Source organism: Ceratotherium simum, chromosome 18 (assembly GCF_057802395.1).
Source record: "Ceratotherium simum simum isolate JZ-2026a chromosome 18, ASM5780239v1, whole genome shotgun sequence".
Lineage (NCBI taxonomy): Eukaryota > Metazoa > Chordata > Mammalia > Perissodactyla > Rhinocerotidae > Ceratotherium > Ceratotherium simum.
This window is the reverse complement of record NC_141917.1, coordinates 11,765,327-11,790,175: the sequence shown is the minus strand read 5'-3', so window position 1 is coordinate 11,790,175 and position 24,849 is coordinate 11,765,327. Positions and strand designations below refer to the sequence as shown.

Genomic DNA, 24,849 nt, shown 5'->3' with positions numbered 1-24,849 from the left:
CTCCCCCAGCCCCTCACAACCACCATTCTACTCTGTGCTTCTATGAGCTTGACTATTTTAGATTTCACCTCTAAGTGAGATCATGCAGTATTTATCTTTCTGCATCTGGCTTATTTCACTTAGCATAATGTCCTCCAGGTCCATCTATGTGTCGCAAATGGCAGGATTTCCTTCTTTTTTAAGCCTGAATAATATCCTGTATACATATTTTGACGATGTAGTTAACTATTTTTTCAGAGAAGAATTTTGTCTTTCAAGTATAAGACATTGTAAGCATTAGAGCTTTTCCTGACAGATTTTAGGTGTATTAAAGCATCGTCAGTGACATAGGTCAATAAAAGTTAAAAAAAGTCATTTTAAGGAACCAATATATATGTGCATGTATTGTATGCATATGATTACAGATATATATATATGTTTATATTTTGAAAGTCTCAATAGTAATTTTTGAGTATTAATTTGCATCTTTTTAATTTTATTATGAGATAGAACTTACATATGATAAAATGCACACATTTTAAGTACACAGATTAATGAATATTTAATATGTACATACCTATTAATGAACACTGAAATCAAGCTTTGTATTTCCAGACCACACAAATCTCTCTTGTGTCCCAACCCAGTCAATAACCTCCCCCAAGAAAACAGTTATTCTGACCTGTATCCTGATAATTAATTTTGCCTCTTTTGAAATTTACATAATGAAATCATATCATGCAGACTCTTTTGTTCTGACCTCTTTCATTCAACTTGTCTTTGAGATTCATTCTTACTGTTGTACAGGACGGTATTTCATTCTTTTTTCATTGCTATATAGCTTTCCAGTATATGAATATGCAGTAGTGTGTGGTAAATGTTTAACAACTGGTTCTCTGGGGAGAAAAAAGAAAAAATGCTTTGATTTGTAGTGTTTGCCAATTTCCATGGTGTAAATATCCCGACAATGGCCAATTTCAAGCTACCAAAATGATGTTGCTGAATGTAGAGTTTGGAAGAGGTGCCTAGTAACATGCCATTGTATAATATTCCCACCATATAGGTACAACAGATGTAAATGATGTCAAATATATAGATAGTAAAATGTAGTAAAATAATTAGAAAATGATGACTTTTGACTATACATTATATTTGTTTTAAATAAAATATATTTAATATTTACATAATTTAATTTTTAATAACAGCTATATTTAACAACCAGTTTGCAAAACTCCTGAAAATCATTTCTCATGAGCTTGTATGAACCAGCATGAGTGTGAAAGGCTGTAATATGCTTCAATTTGTTTGTCCATTGTGTTGTTGATGGATTTTTGGGTTGTAGCTAGCTTTCAGCTATTATAAATAAAGCTACTATGAATATTCTTCTACAGGTCATTTGGTGGGCATAGTTGCGTTTCTGTTGGCTCTATACTCAGGAGTGGAATTTCTGGGTCTTAGGTTGTACATTTAATCAGCTTTAGTAGATAGTGCCAAAGAGTTTTCAAAAATGGTTGTATTAGTTTACATACCCACTAGCAGTATATAAGTTACTCCGTATCTTAACCATTTTCCATTTTTAGCTATTCTGATAGGTTTGTAGCAGTGTCTTATTATTGTGGGTTTAGTTTGCATTTCTCTGATGACTAATGTTGCTGAAAATCTTTTCATCGGTTTATGAGCTTCTTGAGAATTCTTTTGTGAAATGCCTGTTTAGGTCTCTTGTCTAATTAAATTTATTAGTCTGTAAAATTTCTTTATATATAAAATATGAGGAATTTGTCATTTATACACTTGCAAATATCTTCTCCCACTTTCTGCCTAGTGGTTCATTCCATTAATGGTATCTTTGGATAAGCAGATGTTCTTAAGTTTAATGTAGTCCAGTTTATCAATATTTTCCTTAATAGTGCTATCTGTGTTCTGATTAGGAAATCTTTGCCCATTTCTAAGACAGAATAAATGCTTCCGTGTTTTCTTCTAGAAGTTTTATTGTTTTATGTTTCATTTTTAGATCTTGAGACAACTAATTGGGAATACCGAACCCACATCCGTTTCCCAAGCAATCACTTTAGCACTATCTTGCATTCAGTTTTCAACTCGACATTGCCCAGGTGGCTAGAGCATCTTGTGAGGCATCTTACAGCAGCTATCACAATAAGTAGCATATGAAACTAGTGGGCCCCACACACTTGTCCCAGATAATTAAAATCTGAGACTATGATGAAAGTGCCAGTATGAAGAAATAATACGCTATCGAGTGGAGAGGAGGTGGTGATTACCTCTGATCATGTGAGTGTGGAATGGCAGTAGTGACAGGGGAACCTCAAAAAGTTTTCACAGAAGAATGTGACAATGGAATTGGACTTTAAATAGGATCCTGGCAAGTGACTCTAGGGTCCTGCCTTATATACCTGGTGCCAGAGCCACTGCTCTTGGAAGCTCCCTTGCTATTTGTCTTTTGTCACCACCACCCCTCTATTGCTCCCAAATATTCTGATCTTTCTTCTGGCTTCACTATTTTTTAAGTCTCATAAAAGACATTTACATTAAATGAGGTCTGAATGGAGTGTGTTTCACTCTACATTATGTATCTTCTGTGAGGGCTTGTTTCTCTGAATTATTTAGGTACTCAATTTCTTTCTACTTGGAAAACATTTAATTATCCTCTTTAGATGATCAAACACCACTTTTAAAAGATTCAATTTCATTGTTTGGCCAGTCTTCTCTTTTGATGCAGGAAGGCATTCTTAATCCATTTCTGCTACTGTTTTTAAATTTTCTCTCTCCAGAAGATAACTGTTCTCTCATATTCTTGATAGTTCTGTGATTAAAAATGAATTTATCACCCTCAAGGCCTAGTGTCCAAGTTATTATCTTCACATTTCAGGTGAGTTTAATAGAACCTCTGTCTGAATGTATTAAGCATTTAGTTGCTGCTAAATGCTACATATATATGTGTCCTTAGGCTGAATATACCTGTGTGCGCTTCCATTGTTGATTTTATGGGTTTGTAATTCACCTATTTAGGATTAATGGCGTGAAAATTCTATTGCCTTCGAAATTCTAATAACCATGTTAGTGTTCATCACCTAAATAATTTACTCTTTCCCTGGATCCCAGAAAATTATTTACACTTGGTATCTCTTGTCCGCAGAAGATAAAGTATACTCTGACTTCTTTGCTCTCACTGCTTTCTCTGTTTTCAACTCCAGGACTTTTGCCTAATATCCTGAAATATTGACAAAATATGATATAATTCATCCATTCTTGGTTGTTCAACCATTTCAGTGGCATTGTGAACATAATGTGAGTATGACTTCATGGAAAGAAGTATTTTGACTTTATTTTACTCTTTTCTTCCATAGCAATTCCCAAAAGACACAATCAATGAGGAAGTGATAGAATTTTTGAATCCTTACTTTGAAATGGCAGACTACAACATCGAAACTGCTAAACGTGTGTGTGGGAATGTCGCCGGTCTTTGTTCCTGGACCAAAGCCATGGCTTCCTTCTTTTCTATAAACAGAGAAGTGTTGCCTCTGAAGGTAAGCCTCCTAGGTAGAACTGCGGGACACGTGCCTACAAGGGGTCTGTAGGTCAACTGGTCTTATCTTTTCATGCTGCACCGGAGCCTGTGGCCTCTGGTGTTATTGTACTCAAGTCAGCAGGGAGAGCAAGTGAGAGAAAGGCCAAGCACAGGATGTTTCTTCTTCTCTGTAATCCTACTCCAATCAGAATTGTAGGAGCCTTTAAGCATAGACTCTCTATAAGGATACTAAGTCCCTTGTGGGCTGCTGGATATTTTTCCTCCACCATGTCAACTTGGAAAAAAGAAACATAGAAAACCAAGGCATAGAATCCCCTGATAATGTCCAAGATCTCCTGCCAGGGAATCTTCTGACTGAGGCAGGGTCAAGACATAGACATTGGTGGCTGGTCTTGGTTGCATGGCATGACATAGGACTTCTTCTCTTCTCCTTTGTCCCTCAGGAAAGAAACTGAATATCCTCTGTCATTGAATGTGATTTGAGAATATGCCTATGTTTTCCTTTGAGTAATTGCATTTCTAAGCTTTATTTGTACACACTCCCCCACCGTTCACTGACACTCAGTCTTCAGCAGGTGGAGAGGCAAGTACACGTTATGAAAATGGAATATTGATGTCTCAAAAATCACACCTATGGCTTGGTTGATTATTTTGCTTTGGTATAAGTCTGATCTCCCTCAGCCATCAACTAAAATCCAACTTATACTTATGAAATACCCAAGGAACTAAATACTCTTTTTTTTTTTTTTTTGAGGAAGATCAGCCCTGAGCTAACATCCAAGCCAATCCTTCTCTTTTTGCTGAGGAAGACCAGCCCTGAACTAACATCTATTGCCAATCCTCCTCCTTTTTTTTTTTTTATCCCCTTTTCTCCTCAAAGCCCCAGTAGATAGTTGTATGTCATAGTTGCACATCCTGCTAGTTGCTGTATGTGGGACGCCACCTCAGCATGGCCCGACAAGTGGTGCGTCGGTGCGCGCCCGGGATCCGAACCCCAGGCCGCCAGTAGCAGAGTGCACGCACTTAACCGCTAAGCCACCGGGCCGGATACTCTTGATAAAAATAATCAAGAGTAGAAAGGAGATAGGGATAGAGTTGCAAGTCCTACTTTATTTTCTAGTTGTTATCATCCCAGGGTCATTTATTCACTTGTTGAAGCCCTTGGGGTCTTAAGGCAACTTAAAAGAGCAAAGACTCATTTGGCTCAGAGAATTTTAGAGCAAATAATTGATGTCATGCTGTCTGACATTTTAGATTTGGAGACCATTGAAGACACCAGCATAGCTCAAAAATGGACATTCTGATACTAACTGAATTATAACCACCATATCAAATGGGAAGTACAGGGCATCTTTTGTACATTTTTCTGGTGGGCAAGCATACATAGTATCTGAATTCGTAATGGGTAATTTTTATTTTGTTGTGGTTGCTTTAAATAAAATGAGCTGAAATCAGTACAAAATAATGGACGTTCTGAGCAAGGCTTACATAACAACAATGAAGTCTCCTCCCCTATCTTCAGTCCATTTCAGCCTCCACCAGTCCCAGGACAATCTAGATCCTAAAGTAGGGAGTGAAGGGAACACCATCAGAAGCGGGGAACCTTTTACTTGCTCCTGGAACCTGTGCTTCTCTTCCTCAGAAGTCTGGTCTGGGAGTGCCCTCCTATATTCTTATGAGCATTCAGGATCTGAGAGAAAAATCAGAAAGTCAGAAAAATAAGTGCAGTTACACTGATCCTCCACATTCGCTGCGTAGGCAGAAGTAGAAGACAAAGCGAGTGGTTATCATTGGGCAAGTCTGCTGATGATATTAAGAAATACAGACCAAGGCCTCTCACTTCACTTATTCCTGGAGGGGCTTCGCTTGCAAACTCCTGCTTCCTAAGTTAGAAGAGATCGAGGACACTTCCTAAACTTCAGTTGGAACCTCTTCAACACTAATTAATAACCATTTTGCAATCCCCATAGACAGGCCAAGTGACTTCTGGTAGTGAATAAACTTTAAAAAATACGAATTACAATAATAGCAATTTATATTCTATTCAAGTTCATTGTAATGAGATTTCTCTGTGAAAATTCTATGAAAACCAGTAAACGTAAGTCCATATAAAGAAAAAATTACAACAGAAGAGGCTTAAATATTGAACACGGATAATAACAATAACAATGTCTTTTATTTATTAAGCTCCCGTTATATGCCAGGTCCCAGACTTGGGTTTTTGCATATGTTATCTTATTTAATCCTCACACATACACACAAATCCTAGGAATACTTTTTAAAAATCTTAGTGGAGAAACTGAGGCGCATAGGTAACCTGAGTAGAGTTCCACAGCTCCTAAGGTGAGCCACTGGATTTGAAGGATTCTGTACATTTTAGTTAGCAACTTTTGAGAGCTTCATTTACAAAATTTTTTAAATTTATTTTTTCTGAGTAAAGTCCTGGAAAGTATTCAGAAATTTGGGGGCTGCAACACTTTGACATTAGTGGGTGGCTTCAGTGAGTTGACACGGTGGCTCTGCCTTCCTTGCATGTCTAAGCCGCGGCAACAGGTGCAGCTGAGCGCAGAGCCGAGAGAAAAATGCTCCAAGAGTCAGATTCTTTTTAAACTGTAATTTTTAAGCCATGCTTTTGCCTGTCATTGGTTCTAGTCGGTTATGGGACTCTGACATTCCCATAACGAATTATTCTGCCAAAATTTGGGAACTTGAGGTTTTCAGATAGGAAAATAATTTATTTCAGAAGAAATGGTTTAAGATAATCTTTTCTTCTAAAAAACCTCAGAAAGAATATCACTCTAGTAGTGGATCTCCCTATTAAAGTTCATTTTAACATTTTGTAGACTTAAAAGGGAGAAATTTGGTTTCAAAAATTTTTTGAAAAGGATCTAAATCCCTGTAAGCATGGACTATTTTCTATGCCTCGTCTTTTGCTAATAGTACTTTTGATTATGTCTTTTGAGTCTATAATTTAGTAGCTTCATTAAAACAAATATTTTTAATTGGCCACAGCTCAAGATATCAATTCTTTTCTGGAAAGCAAGCAATATGTGAAAATTACAGGAACAACATCAAGACCACCACCACCCACAAAACCTAGATCTTTATATTCAGTGAATAATTATGTTCTGTCCTTTGTCTTAACATTCTCGTCAATAGTGCTGAGTCCTGCTATGCAGATGGTTCTAAATATTCAATTTTTTCTTTTTATGCATGTTTTAATATTACAATGTTCTGTAATGTACCTATATGCATTTAATATTAGAGTGCTCTGATCTAGGGGCTGGCAAACTATGGCTCACCGGCCGAATCTAACTGACCACCTATATTTGTGGCTTGTGAAATAAGAATACTTTTTTACATTTTAAATGGTTTTTAAATAATTACCTAAATAGTAGCCTTGATTTTGCCTCTTGGGCCATAAAGCCAAAAATATTTACTATCTGGCACTTTATGGAAAAATATTTGCTGACTTCTACTCTAATAAATTGTAATTTTCTGCCTATAAGCATTTATGTCAAGTTCACATTAAGATTTGGTCTTGACAATGCAATTTGAAAAGACTCTAGGGATGGAACAGAGAAAAGGTATAACCATGTGACATGGCTGAGTTCTCAGACTCTGAAATGCTGGATGTGTGCTTTGCTGCCCATCCCTTCACCTTGTGTGTGTCCTGTGCAGGCCAACTTGGTGGTGCAGGAGAATCGCTACGTGTTGGCCATGCAGGATCTGCAGAAGGCGCAGGCTGAGCTGGACGACAAGCAGGCAGAGCTCGATGTGGTACAGGCCGAGTATGAACAGGCCATGACTGAAAAGCAGGTACCTGTCCTCTGGCATGGGAGGGACTGTCACACACCTACACGGCTATTGTAAGCCCTTCCTTCCTTTTCTCCTTTCTCTCTCCAAGGGTTTGGTTTCCAGGAGGGAGTCATTTAATTTACACATAATACATACACAGCATATAATTCCTCCCGAAGCCCTGGAGCTTGTTTCTAACAGGCACAAGCACCTTTGGTGAGATGTCAGGATGTTCAGCCAAAATAGGAGTCAGTTCTGGAAGGTGAACATTCTAAGTTTCCTTATTAATGATGATGATAACAGCATCTCACGTAGCATTTTTTGTTGTGTTTTTTAAATCATGTCCTCCCACTTTATCTCATTTAATCTTTAAACAATCTTGCAAGGTAGGCAGGGTAGATATTTTTATTTTATTCTCATTTTAGAGGAAAGAACTGAGGCCCAGAGAAGACAAGAGAATGGCCCCCAGTCATAGCTGGACAGTCTGCACTAGACCTTGGTCTCCTGAGGTCCATTTCAGGCCTCTCTGCTGGACAGTGTGACACATGGCTGTATCCTGATGACAATGACCATCCACAGCCTTCTCAACCTATTTTGAGAGCTTTGTTGCAGCTTTAGAGCCTTTCAGAATCTAGGCTCATGCATTTACTATTCACTGAGCAAAAAACTCTTTATCTTATTTTTACTAATTCTAGTTCCACTGGGGCCTCCTTCCTCCTGGTGATCAAGGCGGATTTAACATAGACCTAATGAAGAGTAATATGGGCCCTGACTTGCACAGGCCCCCATGAGTGCCGAGGTTACTGGGGTTTGAGGAATGTTCTACAGGGAGGGGAAACCAGGTCATAATTGGCAAGCATTTGTGTGTGAGCATTCAGGTAAAATACCTAGAGATCTCAGAGGAAAGGCACCTGAGTTTCTAAGTCACCAGGACTGTGTAGTGATTTGTTTCCCCTCATTCTAACTACATGTTCACTTTGGTATTTTGTGTTAGTAAAAATTCTTTAATGATTTTCTTAAAGTGGTCCCCAGATTATGTAAGCTTCTGGCCCCACAAAATCTGTGTCTGCCTCTGATGAATCCTGTATTTGGTAAATAAGAGCTAGATTCATGCTGCGCTTTCCTTGATGATTGTATGGAATTCTCCTCTGCCCCTTCTCAGCCTTCACTTGGCTGGATTGAGATTCCTGCTCTTTTAGTCTGTTCTCTTATAGGAGTCCCAATGAGGGAATTTAGATAAATATTTCAGTTTCACTATATGCAGAATGTATGATATTTCCTCTTAAAGATAAGTCTCCTGAAAGCAAAATAAGAGCTTTTTAGAAATTTTAGAGAAGTAATTATATAGCACCTATTTGGGTTTGTTACTTAAGCCCTATGGAATTCACTTATAATATAAAGAGAAAATTAACATTGCAGTTTGAAAGAGTCTACTTTAGAACTATGAGGAAGACATGATAATTTCTTCCATTCTGGACACTCACATATTGGGAAGCATTACTAAACAGAGTAAAAATATTTTACGGCCTCATTTTGTGTTTCAGTTTTAACATTTTTGCGTTAGTTCATTCAATCAGCTTTTTTGTTTTTGAGCTTCTACTATTTGTTAGGTAAGCGATTATAAAACCACACAAGAACTCCTACTGTAAAGTTATGGCTCTAATTTTAGAACTTGAGTTTCAATAAATGTCAAAATTTTATTTTTGTTTTGTTTTGTTTTTGGTGAGGAAGATTCACCCTGAGCTAATAATATCTGTTGGAAATATTCCTCTTTTTATTTTTCTTGAGGAAGATTAGCCCTGAGCTAACATCTGTGCCAGTCTTGCTCTACTTTGTATTTGGGATACCTCCACATTGTGGCTGATGAGTGGAGTAGATCCGCGCCTGGGATCTGAACCCGGCGACCCCCGGCTGCCGAAGCGGAGCACGTGGAACTTTGACCACTTGGCCATGGGGCCGGCCTCCAAATATCAAATTTTTTAAATTAAGAAATTAAAATCTGGCTATGAGCTCTCCTGCCCCCAACATGCTGGAGTGGACTTGACCTTTAGTCATTCTGTTGCTCCTTCCCCCTCCATAGGGCTCCCTGAGAGTCCAGGGGGCTTATGGGCTACAAGATGGCAGAAGGGCCTTGAGTCTACAGTTCATCATGGTCACAAGTGGTAACCTCACGACTCAGGCCTGGGTGGTCCCAGAAGGAGTGTGTGTCCTGCTATTCTCTGAACAGGGCAGTGCCTGTGCTTAGGGCTCACTTCCCTGGGCCCTCTGGACAGCTCGTCACATGCTGGGACCACTATGAGAGAGTGGGCCGGTGCAGGGGGACATTACTCATGGAACCCAGTGAATTATGCACACTCCCCCAACTAGTCTTGGAGGGAAAATCTGCTTCTCTCTCCTGTACTCTCAGACCTCTGTTCCTCTCCCTCTCCCATATCTCAATCCCCTAAAGGGCCTTGGGCTTCCAGAAAACAAAAGCCAGGAAAGGAGGGGCTGACCATTTTCTTATTTTGCTAGTTGGGAGTGGGGATGGGGAATTTCGAGAAGACAACTTAATCTTAAAAATATCTTTTACATGAAAAATTTGTTTCAAAGGTGGGCAGAAATAGATGATGTAGTATCATACTTCCCAGCTGGCGTCTTTCTTCTTGTGAAATAGACAAACAAATATGAGCGGTGTAGATGTGAGGGTGCACCTCTCAGCTGGGCTTTTAGGTTTTCTGCATTAACTCTAGAGGGAAGGAGAACAGAAAATAGACTAGCACAAACTGGAATAAATATCTTGCTTTTGAAAAGCACTGTATTGTGTTATTATTACAAAAGCAATTGATGTTCTTTATAGAAAAAACACACAGGTAACCCTGGAGATGAACACTAAAAATATTTTGCTCTTTATCATTTCATATCTGAACACATGCTTTGATTTACATATATAGTCATGCATTGCTTAATGATGGGGATACATTCTGAGAAATGCCTTGGTAGGTGATTACATCCTTGTGCGAATATCATAGAGTGTACTTACACAAACCTAGATGGTACAGCCTACTACACACCTAAGCTACATGGTACTAATCTTATGGGACCACCGTTGTATATGTGGTTCATCATTGACTGAAACATTGTTATGCGATGCATGACTGTATTTTTAAATCCATTAAAAAATATAACAGATAATTCGGTACATACTGCTTTATAAATTGAATTTCTAAGTTAAAGATACATCATGATTAACTCTCTTGGTTATAAAAATTTTTATAATTTTTAAAGCTTCAGAGTATTCTTATTCATGATATACCATAATCTATTTAAATAATCTTATATTGTTAGACATTTGGCATATATATGCTAAATATAATTAAATATTATATAAATATATATAAATATTATACATGAACTTCCAGTGACTGGTCACATTAGCTGAATTTTTATACCTATTATTATGTCATAAGTCTAAGTGTTTATAAGTAGAATTAGCAATTGTCTCTTAAACATAGAGAAACAGAACCATTTGTTTTTAAGAACTAAGCGCTGAGTGGCAACAGTGTGTAGAATTCTGGTTAAAGGTCCTTTATTGACACAAGGAGCAGCAGGGAGGGACCTGCTGAGTCAAGTGTGGCTGGAATCTGTGAATAAGCCTCAGAACACCACAATCTGAAGATAATCTCAAGTTTCGCCAAAAGTAAAAGAAGATGTGGACTTAGATAAAGCAATAATGATGCTAAACTTTAACATGAGAAATATTCCTAATTTTTAAGTGGGGCTATGTATTTCTTTACATTTTTTTTTTTTGTGGTCTATGATATTAGCATGTATGCTTATATTTTATTTCTATTTTTTGTTGTAAGGAAATCATAAATGATGCAAATTTCCATTATCTCTCAGTTATTAACATCTGGGGAGGGTCTGACTAGTTGGCTCAGGGCCCCACATGAGGAATCCATCCAGGTTCCATCGATAGGATTTAAGAGACAGGCTTGGGCTCACATAAGCACACGGAAATTTAATTGTATGCTTCCTATGTAATAAATAGATCACATGTCTCAGGCAGATAATATATAATGTTTTAAAATTATATTTTTGAACCAGAGGCTATATTTATTTGAACAAAAGTTTCCTTCTGGTTATGGCCTTTTTTAGACCTTGCTTGAAGACGCAGAGCGGTGCAGACATAAGATGCAGACTGCTTCCGCCCTGATTGGTGGCTTGGCAGGAGAAAAAGAAAGATGGACGGAGCAAAGTAAAGAGTTTGCTTCACAAACTAAGAGGCTTGTAGGTATGTAAATTCCTTTATTAATGAGATTATGTGTTGACTGTGATAGGGAGTTAGCAAATTTAGGCTTTAATCAAAATGCAATCCAATGCTTGATTTCTTAAGATTCTTCTGTGTGTGTGTGTGTGTGTGTGTGTGTGTGTATGTGTGTCTGTCTGTCTGTCTGTCTCTCCAGCTATTTCAGAAGGATGAGTATTGCTTTGGCATCTATGCAGCCCTTATTAGATGTGTTAATGACCTTTAAATCTCTTATTATCAGGTCTCTTTTGAATTCTCCTATGAGTGAATGGTCATGTTGATCAAGGTCTCTTTGAATGGAGGTTCTGTCTTCTGAGATTTTGTATCTTGTAAACTCAAAAGTCATTCTCTCACATTCAGTGAGAGTCAGAATAATCCAGTGCTTGACTGCTAGCAGCTATTACTTGGTGGATCATGTAGATGCTTTTTAACAATGAACCAAACTACTGCTTGTTCAAACAATGAACCAAACCAAGACACAGCAACATGTGGTTACAATTTGGTTTCTGGAATTTAGTTTAAAAGAATGACTGTCTTCTTTTTTTTTTTTTTTTCATTTTTAATATTCTGCACAATTGCAAAGCTGATCATAAAGTGTTTCAGTGATGTTTCATCTTCCATTTTAGGGGATGTATTGTTGGCTACAGCTTTTCTATCTTATTCTGGTCCATTTAACCAAGAATTTCGCAATCTGCTGTTAAATGACTGGCAGAAGGAAATGAAAGCCCGGGAAATTCCGTTTGGAGACAATCTAAATCTCAATGAGATGTTGATCGATGCTCCTACTATTAGTGAATGGAACCTCCAAGGCCTGCCAAATGATGACCTGTCCATTCAGAATGGAATTATTGTCACAAAGGCGTCTCGCTATCCTTTGTTAGTAGATCCACAGACTCAAGGCAAGATCTGGATTAAAAATAAAGAAAGCCAGAATGAACTCCAGGTAATTTGTGTTTGAGTATATTTATGTTACTAGTCAAGTTTTATTGCCACAGATCAAGAATAAATATTTGATATTTAGAAATAATTTTAGGTGTTAATATTTAGATATTAATATTTAGAAATAATTTCTAAAAATTGCATTATTTGCATTTGTGTCGCTCTCTACTAATGCCATCTTTCAAAGGTTTCAGACTCTCTTCTGTTGGGGCCTAAGTCTCTCTTAGATGCACAGAGCAGGGCAGAGCTGTATCACACTGTGGAGCACTGTATAAGAGCACTTCATAATTATTCCATGATTATTTGTCACAAAAGTGGTAGTGCTGAGGAAGAGGCAGCGTTGCCACGCAGAGCCTTTACTTGCTTCCCGGTAAAAGAGAATGACCGTATGTTAAGGAAAAGAATGGAAAGCTTTCTGTTCCATTTCACCAAGTATCATTCCAAGTAAGGGTCTCTGAAAATTTCTGAATTTGTCTCCTGTGATAGAACGTTTACGCACCATTTACTATCCGTTATCTCTGTGCGTTGCATCATGATACTGTCTGTCAAGAGCAACGTTTTGATCTTGTTTCTAGATCACATCTCTAAATCACAAGTACTTCAGAAACCACCTGGAGGACAGTCTTTCCCTTGGAAGGCCCTTGCTTATTGAAGATGTTGGGGAGGAACTAGATCCAGCCCTGGATAATGTTTTGGAGAGAAACTTCATTAAGACTGGGTCTACCTTTAAGGTAGGTTAAACCTGTTGATCACAATGTGCAGAACAATTACCATGAGGCCAGGTTAATGTGACATAGATGAAATTTTCTCAATAGGCAGCAGCTCAAATTTGGGTCAGTGGCAAGAGGCATTTGCTTTCCTCTTCTACACTTCCTCGGTTGGGATTAAAGTATTCAAGAGTAGTTCTTTGAGGAATATATACCTCACTTGTGTAATAAAATCTGACTCCATTTTGATGTTTGACTGGACACTTTTCAAGCCCCATGATGCCCCTCTCCCCTTCCACCCCAAATCTGGGCAACTTGATAAGAAAACCTGGATGCTCTCTCCTTTGGCACTGGTGGGAAATTCAAACCATGCAACTCCCGTCCATGCCCATGTGTGGGAACCCTACTCTCAGCCCCATCCTCTAACCACCATAAAACCCTAAAACAGCCGCCCCTTCCTACTTTTTGGATCTTCTTGGGAGCCTACCCTAATCTCTTCAGAAAATCTCATTATGTGAGTAATCAACCTTTTTATACCCTTTTAGTGCACATGTGACATCGTCAGTCTCGACTTCTGAACCAAATTTTGGGTGCGGAATCCATCTCACTTCTCTAGTATGATCACAACAATTTTGGTGATAAATTATGTATTTATTGCTCAGTATATATTGAACTAACTTCCCTGCTTCCTTTGTCCTAGTGTCTTGACGCCCTGTGAATGCCTAATGACCATTTCTTTTTTAGTATACAGATTATCTCCAGGTGCATAATTATTTAAAGCAACACTTGATCCTATACAGAAAGGACACAGTAAGGTGTATCTCAGTTTTAATACTTTTAACTTACTTTTTATAAAAAAGGTGAAGGTTGGTGACAAGGAAGTAGATGTGATGGATGGCTTCAGACTCTACATTACCACCAAACTGCCCAATCCAGCCTACACCCCTGAAATAAGTGCTCGAACCTCCATCATTGACTTCACTGTCACCATGAAAGGTCTAGAAGACCAGTTACTGGGGAGAGTCATTCTCACAGAGAAGCAGGTAAGTGAAGTATGGCCACCTTTTTTTCTGTATTGTGTTGTGCTTCTTTCATTGACGAAAATAATATGATAAAAGTTGTAGTAAGATTGAGTTTTCCCTTTTTTATTCCTATGATTTTTACCGTTATAATTCCCAAGTGTTTTAAATAACTACTAACCAATTATCTACCCAACATGTTTCATCTGCATCTCATAAATCACATATATCATCAATTGATTTTATATAGACTAATGGTGTCACTATGAGAATATCAGTCTCATTTTCAGCACCGTTATTCTGGTTTTATATTTCTTTATTTTTCTGAAGAATTTGTTGGATTGTGAGTTATATTCACCTGTTGACTTGTAGCTTTCTAGTACATGTCTAGGTTTTTCTTTCATTCCATTCATTATTATGATTTTGGAATATAAAATTAAAACGTTGTACTCAGATGACAGATGACATGGTCAGTTCTTATTTCTTATCTAAGAGACCTCCATGTATATTGTGAGAGGACAGAAGTTTGTGAGACCAGAGTTTCGCTGGGCACCTTCTAGAGGCTGCTGCTTAATTATGCTCTATAAGCGTAACTCCATATCTGTTTTCTCTACTTCTGTTGTATGGGATAACTGAATTCTCAAGGAAAAATGGCCAGTAATTTATAAACTTCCTTGTTCGGAGTCAGCATTTTCTCTAGGGAACATGTGAGTCTTAAGCAAAGAGATCTAGAGGATTTTAATAGGACTGCTTTGGTGAAACTGCATGAACTCTGAAAGTTACTATTGATTTTCTCCTGGGTTCGATAGCAATGAGGAGTTTAGTTTACTTTATGGCCCCCTTCTACACTGACCTAAAGATTTATTTAGGTTAAAAGTATTGGAAAAATCTTTGGAATCTCTGCCTCCCATTATTTTTACCTTTTCTGTATGTCATACCATGCTTGCTCTTCTGAGCCCTTCCATATGTTTATCTCTTTCTTCCTCTCTCCCTCCCCCCTTCCTTTTTTTTAACAGATCTTCTCTTTTTATTTTTTAAATGTATAGTACATAAATTATAGGGTCAGAGTTGGAAGTTGTGTTAAGGGCATTTAATCTGACTTTGTAAATTACATTGGTTATGACCCCAGTATGGCAGGAACTGATTGATGCTAGAATTCCTCCCACAGACTAGCTATCGAAGTAATAACAGCCTTCAAAATATTTACTTGTTTATTTTTGGCGTCTCAACAGAGGTGGGTGAGGAAGTTTAACCCCGCCATGTCATTAGTTCAGGAAGGACTGGGATTCCTGATCAACAGCGTGTCATGTTGAGCAGGGGAATCCCTGGGAGTCTTCGGGGCAGTATCCGTTACCCATAGCTCAGGCTCTGCTTTCACCTGTGGTGTTGGTTTCAGGGAGATAAGGGGCTCTGACGGCAGATTGAATAGTATCCTTGTCCTTGGTTTTCTTTCTGTTCAGGAGAGATGAATACAGTCTCCTTGGAAAAAATAATTTGGCCTGATAGGTTTTGGTTGCAACAAAACAGAACAGCTCCAGCAATGAGCCATAATTATTACAGCAAAGGTTTAAGATGAGGCAAGGAGCACTTTAAGTTCCTTTGAAAAGACTTTGAACAACCTTGAAAAGCCAATATGGCTCCCAGGCCAGGCTTTTCCTTACTTCCTGGGAGAGTTGAGTGTCTTGAGAAATTATTCCTTGACTATTGTTTCATTATCAGAATCTATTCCAGGCTCACAGTAAATAATTCTTACGAAAACTGTGGCCAGAGTAATGTGACACTTATTCTCTTATAATAATAGAGGGTCATCTTACCTTGAACCACATTATTATACAATGTGTAACCTGTATTTTCTTTTCTCTGCAGCAAATTACTAATCACTAATTATTCCTTTGACTTCAGTGACAAAGGGTTCTCTCTGACTATGGTTACTTCTTGGGTGATTATAAATATAAAATGTTATTGAACCAAGCAGGGGAGGGCTTTGGAAACTAGGAAGATGCCACAGGTAGGAAGTTGATGTTGGAAAGCATCAACTAGGAATTTCCCTTAAATGTGGGGCTGAAACAAACGGTGAACCTCTTCAGTCAGGATGAGTTATGCTTTCACTGGTCTGTCGATTCTTCTTGTGAAAGGCGGCTTGGAACAGTAACTTATGATACAAGGGAAAGGCCATTCTTCTTTGATTCCATAAATTTACCAGCTCTCCAGTGTCCTGGGAATATGGGCAGTGAGGAGCCTTATTATCACACAGAGTCTGCTCTCATGACTGCTCAACTGTACAGCCTGCCGGAACTTTGGGTTTGTTTGCTTCAGAAACAAAGGGAAACTTCGGAACGTATGACTGCAAGGAAGGCAGATTTTTAACTGACTTTACACTTTTCTGTGTGCTTCAAGGCAGTCGTTGCAAATGCGTGAGCTGTTCAAGTTTACATCAAGGCTGTGTTCAATTGTTGACGTGCTGTGAGTAGGTTTAAACAGCTGGCTGTTGTCACCAGAAGGTGGTATATGGAAACCATTTTAAGCAGGCAGCAAACCAGTAGCCCTCCAGCAACTTTCCTTTAAAGAAACCCAATCTCTTAGGCTCACTGTCACCTTGATCCTAGAGAACAAGACAGAAACTCAAAGAGAACTATGTACCTTTAGGAGAAAAATACTAATATTGATTAATAGCTTCTACTTATCTCACAATACAAGGCCTCAGGGGTCTTCATTGTTCAGAATTCCGGATGAGCAAACGGGTGTCTGATTTATTTCCTTTGGAGGTGGAAGGACCTGAGCTTCGTGGAACTGACATGGGAAGTAATGTAATAAAGACACTAAACAGACGTTGTTATCACCAGCTCACTGGTGGTGGAGAAAACATAAGTCTGTTTCTGAGTTCTGTTGTGTAATCTTTCCATTTTAATTACCAGTGCAAGGTACAGAAGAGAGAGAATCTTTGGGAATGAAAGCCTGAGTGACACCTTAAAAATGAGAACTTGAAAGGCTGTCATCTCTTTCCTTTTCTGGATTTCAAAACTTTTATTACAGATGCAGTTTATGTTCATAACGAATTTTAGTTTTCATTTGCATGTTTCTTGAGCCACTTAATTTTTGATCATTTAATTAATAACTAGTATGTTTCATGAAATTGCACTGAATCACTGCTGTACTTTCTTACTCACTTTGGGGATACTGTTTACATTATCCCAAGTTATATAAAATTTTACATTGTAGCCTTAGTATATGGAATACATAGCACAAATGGTTACTGCTCCGTGTGTGTGTGTTTGCGTGTGTTTATGTTAAGAGATAATCCCTTTGGTGGGAAAAATGCTTATAGACAAAATTACTTGGATTAACTTTGTCCTTTCATATTAATTTGTAAAAGAACTATCTTCTTAGATATTGATGGAACTAAAGTCGTAGAAATATGTTTCAACAGAAATATGTTTAAATCAGTCATACAAAAGAAAATATGCTTAAAACCTTATCCCAAAGTAGGTTTTCCATTTTTATATCTTGAATGAAAAGCAAACAGCAATTGTCCTATTTTCTTTCAGAGAGAACTTTCTTTTTCTCATAACTATTGTTGTAGTGTTTGGCCACTGGTGTGCTATTTAATACACAGTTTGCTTTCATAACCCCAAATACTACTTTAAATTGTACTATTTACTTTAGAGTATATTATTTCATCAGTTTCAAACTTTGGGGGAAATGTACTTCTTAGCCTTATTTTAATCCTTTGGGAATATAAGCGTCACTTTAATTGACAAATTTATTTAATTAGTGTTGTTAACAATGATATTAAATTGACCACAACCATCTCAATAATGTCCAGGCTTTGACTGACTACTTTTTAAATCAGTAATTAAATAATTTGCCCCTTATTTGTATATATTACTAATAACTGTGTTTATTTTATTAATAATGGTTTTCATAAGCAACATGGAGACATAATTTTAGTCCCAATCCCATAGTTCTGAAGTGGAGATGAGACTGGAAATGTAGGTTGTAACAGGTTTTGCAAACTATGTTGAGAATTTTGGACCTTTCCAAATAGCTAAGGAAGATCCCCAGAATGACTAGGGGCAGAAAAAGGGGTGATGGCAGAGAAAAGGATCGGCAAGGAGACCAGTTACTGTTAGAGTAGTCCACTAAGGAATAATTAAAGCTTAAATTAGGGCAGCGACTATGTAATTGGAAAAAAAGGACAGAGGAAAAATTATTATTCAGGAAGACTCAGTAAGACTTGGTGCAGTTTTTAGATTTGATAGTCCGCGTCTCATCCCCAGCAGGCATGAAAGCATGCATCCTTAGCATCGTAAGTACAAGATTAGAAAGTTCTCTTTTTCTTTTTAACCCTTTTCAGCTACTTTATTAAGCTTTTATGATGATATGTGAAATTCTAAAGTATGATTTATCTTGTCGTAACTTATAATTTTATTTTTCAAACTCGTTTCTAAATAAACATTATCATGCTTCTGACAGTCCATGCTGGAAATGAGTCAAAGGAGGGGATAGAAGGGAAGAGACACATTCTGAGCTGCTGTCATGATCCAGTGACTGTTTTAACTGCTTTTCTGGTGATATCCTCACAATCACTCTCTGAGCTTTTTTTGTGTCCATTTTGCAGATGAAGAAACTGAGGCTTATAGAGTTGTGTAACATGGCCAAGGTCTTGCAGCTTCTAAGTTCTGGGAGTTAGGATTCAAACATGTGTCCGTGACATCAAAACCTTCCCTCTTCCCTGTGCTTTACATTCCTCCCCTTACCTGTCTGCTGAATGAGGACTTTTGTAAGGCTCACCTTTTGGAACTCAAAAACAATAGTGTGTGAAATTTAGGAATATGGCAATAAAAAATATTTGAATTTTTTCCCTTTAATTTTATTATCACTTTATTTCCTAGTGTAACCATAGTGTGAATGCTTTTGTTATAACTGCTTATGGAGAGGAATTTTATAGGAGCCATTAAATGTCACTTGTTTGTACTAATTTCTACATTGTTTCAAATTTGAGATTCCTATGTAGTGAATAAATGAATTAAAATAACCACTAAGGAAGTTTTCAAATGTAACCAAATAACAGATGGAAGCAAAGATGAGAAGAGCAGGTTTTGCTTGAGTTGCTACATCCCAAAGAATTCAGAATTAATGCAAATTCTCAGCTTTTGTTTAGCTTAAAGAGGGATTTTTTTCTTTTCTAGAATGTCCCCAGACCTGACTCACTTGTCTCAGAGCATGAGTTGGGACCGTGATAGGGTTCTACCCACCATAACTGTTCAACCAGTGGTGATTAACTAGTTGGAACATGCAGAAGAGGCCAGCGGTCTTTGCTCTTTGCCTTCATGCAATTTTGTTACCACAATCTTAACTTCATGGTTTTCAGTTACTGTGAGAATTTTCATGTCTATTTCTGGCACTAAACATGACTAGATTTTCTAGTTCACTATGTGTTTCAGTTTATCCGTTTGAAATGGGTATAGCATTTAATCATTCACTCCACAATATTAATTGAGAATCTACTATGTACCAGGCTTGTGCTAAGAATTGGAGAATGTATCAATGAATCAAAAAATTCTTGGAGCATAACTAATAAGTAAATTGTGTGTTATGTTAGAAAGTGGTAAATGCTATTAAAAAGAAAGACATAGAGTGGATTAAGAGGGAGAGCTAGGGAATCAGGTAGTGGGCTGTGATTTTAAACAGTGTGGTGAAAGTGGGGCTCACTGAGAAGGTAACATTTAAGGAAGACTTGAAGGAGAGGAGGGAGTGGGTTATCTGAGAGAACAGGCCTGACAGAGCAACAGCCAGTGCAAAGACCCTGAGGCAGGAGAGTACTTTATATGTTCAAGGCATTGTGTCTCAAAGCGTGGTGCCCGGAATAGGAGTAGCAACATTGCATCAACTGGGAATATGTTAGAAGTACAAATTCCCGGGCCCTGCTCCAGACTACTGAAAACTACTGATTTAGGGAAGACTGTGTGTGGCTAGAGCAAAATAAAGAAGGAGCCTCACAGGCCTTGGTAAGGGTCTTAGCTTTTACTCTGAGTGGGATGGTTAGTCTTTGGAGGGTTTGGAGAGAGGAGGTGTGTTTCAAAGCATCATTCTCACTGCTGGGTTGGGAATAGACTATGGGGAGTGAGAGTGGAGGCAGGGAGACCTGTTTGGATCCTATAATTTAAAGGAGAAGTTATCGTACTTTGGAGCAGGGTATTGGATAAGTGGAAGTGGTGAGAAATGATTAGATTCTGAACCTGTTTCTGAAGTAGAGATGATAGGATTTGGTGATGAATGGGATGTGGGGTTTGAGTAAAAGGAAGCTGTGAAGGAGGGCTCTGAAGTTTTGGCCTGAGCAGTTGGAAGAATGGGGTGACTGTTTGCTGGGATGGGGAAGGCCGGGGTGGGGCAAGTTTGCAGGGATCAGATCAGAAGTTCCATTTTGCTGATGGTGCTGGTAGGAGACATCTCTTAGGTGTTCGGGTGGAGACATTGGAAGGGTGTGTGATCTGGAGCTGATGAAGAGCTGAGATATGAGTGTGGGAGTTATCAGCGTATTGATAGTGTTTGAAACAAGACATAATTTGTGGGGTAGTTATGGGGAGAAGTTTCTCATATTCAAAAAGAAAGTCCTAAAATGAGTAAATGTATTAAGCACTAAAGTGAAATAACTTGAGTAGCAATCAGCAATGGCAGTTTTGGCTACATGTGGCCTCTCCCTTCCCTTGATGTTTGTGTGAGTTCTGGATCAGAACAAAGGTAAGTCACCTAATTAATTATGTTATTAATGAGTAATCCCATTGTATTTTATATGATTTCTTATGATTCATCACTGCATAACTTTAGGTTTCTAGTTCTGTCAGTTGAGAGTAGAATCTATAAAACCTACTGCACCATATTCAGAATACCCAGTCAAATATTTACCTTTCTGAAGTGCTCTAGAAATTTGAGCTTGGTACCACCTGCCCAGGTGGCTGCACCAAATCACAACCGGAACTACCAACAATGCTTTCCTGTGATTTTATTGTTGAAGTCACCTGCATTTAACCCTAGTTTTCCCATTTTGTATTTATGCCAAAATGTGCATTATTTTATTAATGTGGCTAAGCATAGATACCTTGTCAATGGACACTATATTTAGAAAGCTTTTCAAGTGAACTCGCTAATGTATATTTCTTTTCAAATTTTTAAATACTATTTACTCATTGTCCTTTCTTCTCAAAATTCTTTTTGTTTCTTTTTTTAGCTTCAAAGTTAGAATCTCTCCTAAAACAATTTGACTTTCATGCACAACTTGACTTGGTGCCAGGAGCATATCTGCCCTGTTGTCTGCCAGCCTCTGGGCTTCACGCTTCCTCTGGTGTGTTCCGTGTCATAGCCATTTCCTCCTTACCCACCTTCACCAGCCTCATCTTTTCTTTCCTTCTCTTCCACTGTCTCTGCCTCTCCAAACTACCAAGAGGAAGAAATAGCCGACAAGGACAATAATCTTCCAGAGCCATTCTCTCCCCAGCTACCTATAAAGGTCCTTTTGGAAAGATACAGAACTTTACTTCTCTTGGAGTGCACAGCACCTTTTCAAGCTAAGATGATTTTTTAATTGGAAGGTACCTGCAGGAGCAGCACAGATGGCCTACCTAACTCTTTAGACAGTTGCTTTTCACAGAAGTGATACTTTTTCAACTAGCAAGTTGAAGGTAATCTCATTCAAACAACAGGGCTCTTGTAAACAAGAAACTAAACAGAAGTAAGTGTGTTTAATCCGAGACATATATATTGGTCTTCAAATATATTTCAATATATTTTCAAATATTTTTCACCTTTGAAACAAGCTTAAATCACAAAAGTCACTTAAAATGATTTGACTTTAGGAAATAAATAGATGGTAAAGGGCATACTGGTAATATTTTTAGCCAATTTCATGTCGTTTGCCGCCAGTTCTTCTTTCCTCCATCAGTTCTCCTCCTCTTATTTTGATGTCCATATTTCCTGCAGTCAAATATAACAAGTACAGCCCAGGAGCTTTCGAGCAGCCCTGTAGGTTCACTTTTTAAGGAGTGGTCAAACAATAATTGTTAATTAAGGAAGACAATATATTTATGCAAATTAACAGGAACTGGAGAAAGAAAGAACTCATCTTATGGAAGATGTAACTGCAAACAAAAGAAGGATGAAGGAGCTAGAAGATAATTTGCTTTACCGCCTGACCAGTACCCAGGGGTCCTTGGTGGAAGATGAGAGTCTCATTGTTGTGCTGAGTAACACAAAAAAGACAGCCGAGGAGGTGACACAGAAGTTGGAAATTTCGGCCGAGACAGAAATTCAAATTAACTCAGCCCGGGAGGAATATAGACCTGGTGAGTTTGATAATGAAAGACAAATGTCACAGGGAAATGAAGGAAGAAAGAAAGAAAATGAGAGAAACTGAAGGAAGTAAGGACGTTATGCAAATGACCGTGTGAGGTGGGGTGGCCACTTATGTTCCCTTTGGGAAATATTCAGTAATATTCAGATGAAAAAATTTTATAATGGTGTAAATTTTCTAGGTGCTTGTAGTTCCTTATAGCTGGCAAATCCTTTAAGGTTCTTATGAACTTATTTTTAAACTAGAAAGTAAGGAGGGAGAATTTTTAAAGAACATCTAAGTACAAATTAGTGAAAACTGAGGAATTACTGCAACATTTTAGGGCTGTGCACTAGTTGTTTGTCATTTGGTAATGGTGAACCAGCCTTTTATTTGTAGTCTTTGTGTTAGGAAGATGGTTCTCTGGTCTCACGGGACCTCTTCAGTCTTATCCACCAATTTGCAAATCAATGTTGTTCATTGGTTACAAGAGGAACCTGCTGAAAGAATTCCATTTCCTTTAGTAATTTATCATTCCTCCTGGAAAAATAATCAAAACAATATCATCTACTGATGGAGAGTCAGGAGCATCGTCTTTGCGATGCCTTGTTTTGCCAACTTGAGGCCCAGATTAGTCAAGGCTTCTTCACGGAGCTTAAGAATGAGATCCTTACGATGCCGACACAATTTGTTGGGTAGGATAATCTTTGCTATCCCTTTGGTTGTCTTTTCTACTTTTATTATAAAAAACAGTAAAATAATTTTTATAAGAGATTTAGAAATTCTAAAATGGAAAGTGACCATTTGATAAACACACATAGCAGACTACTTACACAATGTTTGTAAGAATTAAATATATATACATGAGCATTTCTCTCGACTCCCATTGCTGGTCGATAGTCATTAAGAAGACATAAAAGTAAAAATTGTGGTTTTCATTTAGAGTTTAGGCTGATATGTGCATGGGTCTTTTATTTTCCACCGTCATAGCACCCTGCAACCTTGCTCTTTGTCTTTTAGTGGCTACACGGGGCAGCATCCTCTACTTTCTCATCACCGAGATGCGCTTGGTTAATGAGATGTATCAGACTTCGCTCCGTCAGTTTCTCGGCTTGTTTGACCTTTCCTTAGCCAGGTACGTCTGAACTCAGGAAGCTGAGCTGAATTCTATATCTGTGGGCTAGAATGATGACATTATGTTAACAAATTCCTTTCTCTTTGCTACTAAAAGTCTTTTTCTTTTGTAATCTAAGATTAGTGTAATTACCAGTGTGTTAACAAATCATTCTCATTTGTCATGTTATGCTCAGAGAAAGCTCTCCCAACTCTTCATTCATTGATTGATTCCTTTGGTTTCTTGTGATTCTGTTAAACAAGAAAATTCCCCAAGACATTGTTGTGAGTGATAATGCCCTGCGGGTGAAATTGATTTAGACAACATTAGGATCCTGTTATGTTATTTCGTGTTGAGAGAATGCTTGTTATTTTAGATTTAGGAGGCTTACTCTTGATGTGTAAAAAATAAGAATTGGTCCTCCAAATTTACTTATTCTCCATTAACGATGTTGTTTTATGGACAATTGAAAAAGGCAGTGGGATAAGCCTGATGTAAATGTTCTCTCCTCCAGGTCTGTCAAGAGCCCAATTACAAGCAAGAGGATTGCTAATATCATCGAGCACATGACCTATGAGGTTTATAAATACACCGCCCGGGGGTTGTATGAGGAGCACAAATTCCTGTTCACCTTGCTTCTTACCCTGAAGATTGACATCCAGAGGAACCGAGTCAAGCATGAAGAGTTTCTCACTCTTATCAAAGGTCAATATAACAATAGAAAGTTTTGTACACAGGTGCAGATGTAGGAATTATTGTGAAGGTCCTCTGCAGTATTTTTTTTTTCTGGCTATAACAGTTTCCTTGCATTTCATTGAAGATTGCATTAACATGAGATATTTTATTTGTTCATTTATTGAATGGGTATTTATCGAGAACCTGCTGTGTGCTGGGACACAGAATAGACACTTGGGATACATAATAAAACAATAAGTAAATTATGTAGTATGTGAGAAGCTAGTAATCGCTATGGAAATAACAAAACAGGGTGAGGAAGGTGGGGAGTTACAGGTAGTGTGGAGTGGGGGAGGTGTAAGATTTTAAATGGGATATTTAATGGGATCTCTAACGGGGTAGGCCTGCCTGAGAGATAGACAAGTGGGCAGGGGGCGCTGGTCCTGGGGGCATTTAG

General features: G+C 38.1%; 1 protein-coding gene across 1 annotated transcript in view; it reads left to right on the top strand.

Annotated features, from left to right (window-relative positions):
• DNAH5 (dynein axonemal heavy chain 5) overlaps positions 1 to 24,849 on the top strand; it is a 271,398-nt gene that overhangs the window by 209,826 nt on the left and 36,723 nt on the right. Inside the window, exons 60-68 of the mRNA XM_087443140.1 lie at positions 3,345 to 3,524; positions 7,208 to 7,345; positions 11,462 to 11,597; positions 12,239 to 12,555; positions 13,127 to 13,282; positions 14,119 to 14,301; positions 22,373 to 22,616; positions 23,624 to 23,738; positions 24,232 to 24,422. Coding sequence (XP_087299266.1) covers positions 3,345 to 3,524; positions 7,208 to 7,345; positions 11,462 to 11,597; positions 12,239 to 12,555; positions 13,127 to 13,282; positions 14,119 to 14,301; positions 22,373 to 22,616; positions 23,624 to 23,738; positions 24,232 to 24,422 — 1,660 coding nt within the window. The remainder of the gene's footprint in view (positions 1 to 3,344; positions 3,525 to 7,207; positions 7,346 to 11,461; positions 11,598 to 12,238; positions 12,556 to 13,126; positions 13,283 to 14,118; positions 14,302 to 22,372; positions 22,617 to 23,623; positions 23,739 to 24,231; positions 24,423 to 24,849) is intronic.